The sequence below is a fragment of the Calidris pugnax genome, unplaced genomic scaffold (genome assembly GCF_001431845.1).
Source record: "Calidris pugnax isolate Ruff unplaced genomic scaffold, ASM143184v1 scaffold8, whole genome shotgun sequence".
NCBI lineage: Eukaryota > Metazoa > Chordata > Aves > Charadriiformes > Scolopacidae > Calidris > Calidris pugnax.
Window position 1 is genome coordinate 20,681,810 of NW_015090830.1, and position 9,039 is coordinate 20,690,848.

At 41.5% G+C, this 9,039-nt stretch overlaps 1 protein-coding gene across 3 annotated transcripts in view; it reads right to left on the reverse strand.

Moving 5' to 3' along the window:
• The window catches only part of JARID2 (jumonji and AT-rich interaction domain containing 2), a 227,433-nt gene that overhangs the window by 54,966 nt on the left and 163,428 nt on the right, over window positions 1-9,039 (reverse strand). For 2 of the 3 annotated variants that reach the window (XM_014940871.1, XM_014940870.1), the window contains exon 4: window positions 8,856-9,025. In XM_014940871.1, coding sequence (XP_014796357.1) covers window positions 8,856-9,025 — 170 coding nt within the window. Of the gene's footprint in view, window positions 1-8,483; window positions 8,650-8,855; window positions 9,026-9,039 lie in introns of those variants that run through there. The other variant, XM_014940872.1, reaches the window with a different exon arrangement.

Sequence of the window (9,039 nt, forward strand, 5' to 3'; positions counted from 1 at the left end):
AATCTAGAAAATAAAATTTGACTTCCCACCACTTATTTAGAAGACATTTTATACAAGGAACCATCTAGCTTGTCTGTGGCTGCATGGACATTTTTCTTGGCATCAAGAAAGGTCTACAGAGCATCTACCTCCATCTGGCCTCTTATTCTTACTCCTGTACCACCACCTAGACTGGGGCAGTATAATTTTTTTGTAGGGCCATGTGGTGAATCGGATCAGGGAACCAATTCAGATTAAAATCCCAGACTAAGGAAATTAAAGTCCATTAATAAATGCTGTAACTGTAATGTAACGTTACAAGCTCTCAAGTAAAGATTTGGAAAATTTCTACGCACACTTTTTCTTATTGAGTGTGTAGCTTAATATATCACTTTATGTTATTAAACAAAACATGAAACACAGTATGTTTCCAGTCTCATGTAGGAGGCTGCACGTTTTACATTCTGTCCTGATGATGTCTAGGCATATACTTTCTAAATGCTTTTTTCCCCCTTCCCCTCAAGACACTTGATTTGTTTTGCATCAATATTTGCATAAAAGCACCATGCCATCACCAAAGAACAGGATGAGGCAATTGCAACACGATGGGCAGGAAGGAGAAGCTGTGGCAGACAAAGTAAGCTTGAAAGAAAGGGCATGCAGCAGAGCAGAAGAGAGGGGCTCACGTGTGCTGGGGCAGTGAGAGACAAGTTAAGAGGCAGACACAGGCTGCAGGAGCAACAGGAGAAAGATGCTGAAAGAATTACTGACATTAAATAGCAAACACATACAGTAAAGCAGGCAGGACACGTTGTATTGAGCAGCTTTAACAAGAGTACCTGTGTGATAGTGCTGTCGACCCACTGCCCTGATCTGGGCACATGCCACTCACCTTTTCCCATTCAACAAGTCATTGTTAACTTACACTCAAGAGCAGAAACTCTACGGCCAAAGCCAGGCAGTAACCTGGAGGGAACTTCCCAACCCTTTCCTCCTCCTCCAAATCACAGCAGTAAGGCCAAATTGCCAACACTGAGATTTTGAAAGCCCAACAAATTGCCATGGCTGACTAAGGGATTGCAAACCACACAGAAAGCTCGGATGGCTAATAAAATCCCAGGTACCCTTTCCTGACCAGCACCATAACAGGAGTTATTGCTCCTGTGATCAGATACTGCTGTGCATGACAAATTTTGAGAAAATCATTAATGGTGATTTTTCTTTTTTAAATTCACTCATCATGGTTACAATGAGCTATGAATTATTACAAAAAGGGAGGATACTCAGCTCTTTAAAAAATGAGGTTTGAAGCATGTTTGGCAACTGTTTCCATCAGTTATCTGCAGTTTCATTATTGAAATTCTCTCTTGAGTATTTTTGTCTTCCCTCCTATTGTGTGAGCAACACAAAAGAAAACCTAACTATATAGGAAAAACAATTACCACAACTAAACACAAAGTGTTGCCTAATGCATATGAAAGGATGACAAATGTATTTTATGTCCTCTGCTATAATAATTTGATGCTTATACAACAATAAGTATGAAGTCAAACATGGTTTTTTTAAGTCATGGTGCTGCTTTTTGCAGTTTTCTTGGAAAGATGTTACCCTTTGCATGTGCAAAATTCAGGTTTGCTACTAATAGTAGGCAGAATTGATGCTTGCGTAACCTGTACATAAAGATGCCCTGACCTCAGCAGCAAGTGCCTGATTAATAGGATAAACTATACTCTGCTTCAGACATTTTATTTGACTAATGAGGTTATTAGTGTTTTTTTTTTTATTTGACAAATGTGTAGTTTTCCCTCCTAAATTACAGTATATTTTGTTTCTCATTAAATTACATTAACTTTTGTCTTGGACCAGCTAAACATATTAAAAAACCTCTGAATTTGGATCTGAAGAGTGGAATCAGAAGTATGGAAAGTGCACGCGCTTTGCCAAAAGCACTATTTCATTACTCTTCAGAATTAGCTGGCAGTGTTTCTGCAATATTTACTGAAGTACAAACCAAATGTTTTCATCTGGACAGGATTCAAACCCTGGTATGTTACAACCACAACAAAAATCATCTCAATCCAAGAGCCTTCTCTTTAATTTGGGCTGTGGTTTCTGCAAAATTGGAGGATTCTTCTCCATGAATTATTTACACTGACTCCCCCTCTAGCTCCTTTCCTTTTTCTTTTTTTTTTTCCCCTCCTAGCAATTAAACATAACCCAGATGTGCTTTGGAAAAATCTTAAAACAATTTGAGACATCAGAATGATTTAAGCACAAGGCAGGTCAAGGTATGCAGGACTTAAGCCTGCCCTGATAAACACATGGCATGCCAAACCCTACAACGAACTACATCCAGAGGTTTGGCTTCTCCTCTGACACATGGCTCCATTTTGGGGCTGCACACAGGTGGAAAAACCTTGCCTCCCAAATGCTCCCAATGTACTGGCATCTCAATGCTTAAAATTTAGGGCCTGCTTCTCATTTACTGTATGTCCTACTTATTACATTTTGGCAGCAGAGCACCAAGTCCCTGAAGTGCAAATAAATGTAATTTATGCCCGCACTTTATGGTCATTTTACATAGCAAGGCTAAAAGAGAATGAACTGCATAAACTCTATAGGAAAGAGCAATTGTGTCTCACTTGTCTGACTCCACCTGCAGGAACAATCCCAGAGGGAACTCCTCCGTGCCTGAGGGAGAGGGAGGAAAAGGCCATCCCAAGCACAGAAACAAAACAGAGCTCATAAGCACACTGATGCTCAAACTCTTCCTTCCTCTGTCATCGTACGAATCACAAGATGCTTAGTCTTACGGGTAACTTATCAGCTATTGTAGTGACATAAACCTCATTTTCTTCTCAGTCCATTCTTCAAAGCAGTAGAGTTAGAACCAAAAAGCCAAAGAAAATCTTTCCTTTTTTAGGGAAATGGAGTAAGTGTGGGGAAATGCGTGAATCTTCACGAAAAAAATGTGAAGTTCACTTTTCAAAGTCACCAAAACACACAGCCGAGTAACAGACTACTGAATATTTCAAAAACACAAGTATAGTGCTTCTAACATCTACAGTTCATAATTGACAATCTCAAAGCAATTTACCTCCACTAACCTGGCCAGATTCAGAAGCGAACCTCAAAACCAACCCTTCCCACATACACTTCCCACCCTCCACGGTGTGCCTGGAGGAATGGCACTCCAGCAGCATTCCCATCCCCTGGGAAGGAATAATGCCACACTATCTGTTGCCACGCTTTTTCTCTTTACTTCATACACGTGCTTTCCACATGAGCCCACATATCCACTTCTCCCTGCCAACACTGATTAAACTACTCTTATCCTAAACCATTGTGGGAGTGAATTACCAGCCCAGAGCAGCACATTCCACAGGTGAACTAAACAGTTGCATGTATGAGATAAACCTCCTCTTTTATGCTTCAATGCTACACCTAACTTTAAAAAAAGGATCTTCAAAATTGTGAATTACAGTGGCTAAATGCAAACTTATTTTTATTAAATGGTTTCCACAATTAAGAGTCTACACCCCAGAGTTTATTCTTGTGTTTTCAATTAATTCTAAAATTTCAGTCTCAAAAAATTTAACAACAAATTTGATAAAAAGCCTTCCTCCAGTATTCTAAACAATTACCATAATGTTTTAGCATTATTTTAGAATTATTAAAACTAACCTAGACTGCAAAGCAGCCCACATTTTTGGACAGTGTCACCATTTGAATGCTTTGCTTCCAGCCTAATCAAGTGCTGTGCTATTTAACGTGCTTACTCTGACCTGGTGAGCACGTCTCCATGGTGGCAACGTGGTCCCTTGGAAGGCTGGGACTTCAAGAATGTGATTGATGCAGTCACCAGCTCTCGTAAAGGCCAGTGTACCTATTGACACTGAATTACCAAGGCAAGCGTACCTTCTACCTTGTTAAAAGCTAATTAACAGTCATTTTCTAACACGCCTAAAATTAAGAGCTCCTGAGATTTTGGTTTTGGAGCTTCTCCTGTTGTAATGGAAAATCTCTGTAGGTATCTACTGGCACAGACAATACAATACCTCCTCCTGACACACAAGAGAGAAGATTGGGATCAAAGGCCCCTAAGCCTATCAACTAAACAAGGCTGTTTAAAACAAAAAGCCTGTTTAAGAACAAGCTGCAAGAGGACCATGGCACCAAGATTTCAAAGTTACTTAAGTTTGGACAAACATGAAATTTTCTATTTTGGTTTTACCCAGTTGTAAGAAATCATCATATTGCTAAGTGATTGCAGTACTCAAAGCGAACAGTCATGTGTTTTGCAAAACAGTTGATGGAAAAGCCTAGAAACTCCATTTGTGAGATCTCAATTAAACCATCTTCATTTAGGAATCCCTGAAATTCTCTAGCATGTAACTCCCAAAGGCCCCACTTAATTAGAAAATTGATCATGGGAAAACTTCTTAAAATGTAGCTTCCTAATCAAAGCCTTCCTGTTATCACCTTTTGCCAAAGATCCATTGCTCACAGGGAGTTGTTTCTTCTTCCCCCTTTAGCCCTGTATTATTCCACTCACAATATTTTTAACCTTTTAATAATTATGGAGAGTAAAGATAACTTAAATGCACTGTAACAGAAGGTAGTAAGAAAAATTTGATCAGAGGCAGAAAATACAGTAAAAGTGAAAGCTGTTGTACAACTGCATGGAGATGACACACTTGCATCTATGTACGCTGCTGAAAGATACTAATTATGCCTCTGGCAAAAGGCATACAGGCTCCTTCAAAGAACCTATTTAAAGATAAGAACGCTGCAGACAAACACTTCAGAGATATCTGCGCTATTCCATTCGCTCTTGTGTTTGAAATTCTAGGTCACAATTTAAAAAAAAAAACCTAAAAAAAAATATTAAAATAATAGAAAGCAGGGGAGCCTTGTCAAGTCTGGTCAGTGAGATGCAATCCTGGATGCTCAAATATTCATCAACTGTTACAGCTTTTTAATTCTGCCCCGCTTACCTTTAAAGAAGTAATTAGTACACTGTATTATCAAATCAAGGTTTCAAAAAACCAAACTAATTAAAAATACACCTAAAGCCCCTAGTATTCTGGATAATGAAACCAAGCAGGTCATCTCAGTTAAATTATCTCCCTTTGAAATTACAGGATGCTTAAATAAATAAAAGTTATTTGAATAATTAGATTTTCTAGGAAAAGGCCAGGTACATGGGACTCCTTTTCCTAAATATAGGACCTTAAACACGCCAAGGGTCTTTCCTCCACACCATCACATGATAGTACCGCTCCATCATTCACAGAATTCAGCTGCCACCACTTAAAATAAATCCCGAAGAGTGAGCTTCTAGCAGTGACCAGCATTTTTAAATTTCTGTTTAAAAATAGAAAATGAAAGTGCACACTGACATGGTGCCACAAATTTACACCATGCTTCTGGCACTGCCACTGGGTGCAGAGGGACAAGGACAGAGACATGACCACAGAGATCTTTTCACACCAATCCTGGAGAAGACCCCCTTGCCAAAGAATATCTTTGACCATTAATGCAGGGAGTACATCATTGGAGCATTTTGAAGGACTAGGACCTAACAGAGTCCCAAGTCAAAAAAAAAAATTCAAAGAAAAACAAAACAAAACAAAAACCCCACAAACATACATGCACTAACATGGGGATTTACTGTCCTGGATCATATATCACTACTACACTTACTGCTAAACAACTTTGAAAGTGCTGTACTCTTATTTCCATGTAATTGTGTGTCTCATTTCATTATCAAAGTGCAAACTGCCAGGACTGGACAGACATTTCTGGACAGAAATCAGAAAAACCACTTATCCCACCATGCAAGCAATTTTGAATCCCTCAACACTTCAATAAATAATAGCACAGAGGTTACAAACCAAAACAAACCCCTTCCAAAAAAATCACAAGTCTTCCCTACGCAGAGTTTAAGTAAGCTGCTGGCTCTTCCCTCTCCAGGCTCTTGAGGTACCACCAGAAGAGCAGGACCAAACTAAGCCTGCCAGTGCCCTGGAAGACTGCTTGTGGGACCTTTCTAGAGCTGGATGTACCAGTAGGCTGCTACATGTGCTCCCTGCAAGCATATTAAGAAACACCTTCCACCTCCTTTTTTCTAATGGGTACATCAAGAGACCACCACCTGGAGCTAAACCACCCGAGGGACCAAATGGGCACAATCTCAGGCAACCATGGCCTCCTGAAGGACACAGCAGTTCAGACACCAGAGCCAGAACCACGATGATAGCAATGTCAACAACTCCACTCCTCCTCCCTCCAAGCCACAACTGCCCTCCCGCACCTCCACAGAAATGCATCCTTGTAGCAGATGTCCAAGAAGATTCCCCCAACCCACTTTTACTGTCTCTTTTCAGGCTTTATACAGGGGTGATGGAGCAATAAGCTTGTGGAGGTGCTGAAACAGAGAGCTGACACCTTTCCCTTTCTGCTTTTCTTCAGTCTGTTTAAGCAGACCAAGAATGTGCCGTGTTTGGCACTCAGAGCAGATTTTCCCTCGTGGTTTTTAATATAATTGTAATTGGGATCTTGCCGTCTGAACGCACGTGTTGTCTGAAATATATGAGTACTCCTGCATACTGAAGAAATTAGGAATGAATTGCAAGTTCTTAATTGACAGTACAAAACATCAATTATTCTACAGATGAATAACAAAGAAGAAAATTACAGGTGCAAGAGCTAAACAGCCACTGATTAAAATAAAAAAAAAAAAGAAATCAAACCTTCTGAATGAAGCACTGGAATAGGACAAAAGTACCCGTGCTTCCCATTTGCATTGATAAAGCAGAAAGCTAAGAGACAGCAGGAAATAAAAATGGAGATAAGTCACATCCCCACACAGGTTGCCTTTCTTTAAGTGGAAGTGCCTTCAAAGCTATAAATAACACATGCTTAGTTAGCAAGCAGTGGAAACAAGTGTGTGAATGCAGCCATGTGTGCTCACACACATACACACACACACACCCCCCACCATCTGAATTTTCCCACCAACAACTGTGGCAGTTGGCCCAGATCACAGCAGTGACATGCTGCCAACAGACTGATCAACCTCACAGCAGACTAAATTAGAAATACATTTCCACAGATTAAATTTCAGAGGACTGTGATGCCACTTTAAACTCCATTAGATTCTGCTCCTCTCAATCCTTTAAACAAACACAAAAGCTAGCAAATCACCCCCCTCCATCCCCTCCACCCACCCGCTTTACCAGAAGTCCCAACAGTATGGAGGCTCCATATTGGACCAGAGTCCAGACAGATGTATTAGCAACCAATCTAAAGCTACCACTGGCCAAAAATCTCACAGAAGAAAAGAAAAAAAAAATTAAACCATGCCGCACTAAGGTGAGAAAGCCTCAGCAGGAAGCTACAGGTAGCATTGACTACCATTGAATACTAGGTCAATGCAGATGAAACACTCAGAACCAGAAAGGGAAACCCAAACACAAGCTTTGAAGGATTCAATCCACTAGGTAAGGCTTTTGCAGCAAGTCCTATCTGTAACAAATGCAAACGGGACAAAACCACAGCAAGAGGCATTGTTCCAGCACATCAAGGATGCAGCAGTCACCAGCTAAGGAGCCAGGGCAGGGGGACACCTGCCAAAAGAGAAACATGCCACAAGAGCTAATACAACACTTGGGAGATTAAACTGAAAGATGCTATCTTCAGGATATGATTTGGGACACAGGGCCATGGGAAGTCCCAGGAAAAATGACCATCCAGGTTAAGATGTCCTCCTTCTTTAGCTTAGTCTGGACAGTCAGCTGTATCTCATGCTAAGATCCCCAAGTCTGACATGGGGGTTCACAGACACACACCAGTGATCACAGACACACAACATACAGCTCCAGCCAGGCTCAAGGGCCTGTGACTGTGAGACAATTCGGGTACCTCACCGTACAACTTCAGATGCCTTGTCTGCACTTGGGTTGCAGGGTGGAGGAGCTCACCTTTTGTTAATTATGACCATGGGAACAATCCGGCTCCTCGGGCAGCTAAGAACAACGGGCAACCCCTCCACCAACTGTCAGATGAAAAGCCTCACTCAGATTGAATAATAATGGACAGTGAGAAGGTAGACAAGGGGAATTTCCAGCCAGATTTCTCCTCTTGCAGGAACAAGTACTTAGGCAAGTGAAGCACTTCTTCAGTTTATAGTCAGACAAAACAAAGGAGGATGGGGAGGACTTAAGAGAGCTGGACAAAAACCCATTCAAGGATAACAGAGTGCTAAGCATAAAAGAAATTTCCTTTTGCACTATTACCGGCCTCATTTTATGGCCTTTACAACCATGAACTTGAATGCTCCTCCTGCAGATACAGTCCAATTGCTGAGAGCTGAAACACACACAATATATTCAAGTGCAGCACCAGCACATTTGTCCAGCTACTACCCGGTGCGCGGTGCTACGTGCTACGGCTCCTTCTTGGAATGAGACTGTCCCCTTAGGCTGATGCGAGACTCCTACCTCGAAGACAGAGGAAAGTGAGAAAATCTTCTGTCTTGGGCTTCCTTTTGGAGAGGTCAGAAATCTGAGTGGCGGGAGGGGGTAACAACGGCTCCACTATCTTTATTGGAGTTGTGCTGGGACTGTTTGGCTGGGACTGAGCAAACTTCCTTTGTGCTTGCAGCCTTGGCCTGTGGAAACAAGAGCATATCAGAAGCACGTTAGGCAGAACTTGCAGAACAGATGTCAGAACATAAAAATTCACTGTTTGGAGAAAAAAAAAAAAAAAAAAAACCAGCACATTTGTCCGGCTACTACCCGGTGCGCGGTGCTACGTGCTACGGCTCCTTCTTGGAATGAGACTGTCCCCTTAGGCTGATGCGAGACTCCTACCTCGAAGACAGAGGAAAGTGAGAAAATCTTCCGTCTTGGGCTTCCTTTTGGAGAGGTCAGAAATCTGAGTGGCGGGAGGGGGTAACAACGGCTCCACTATCTTTATTGGAGTTGTGCTGGGACTGTTTGGCTGGGACTGAGCAAACTTCCTTTGTGCTTGCAGCCTTGGCCTGTGGAAAAAAGA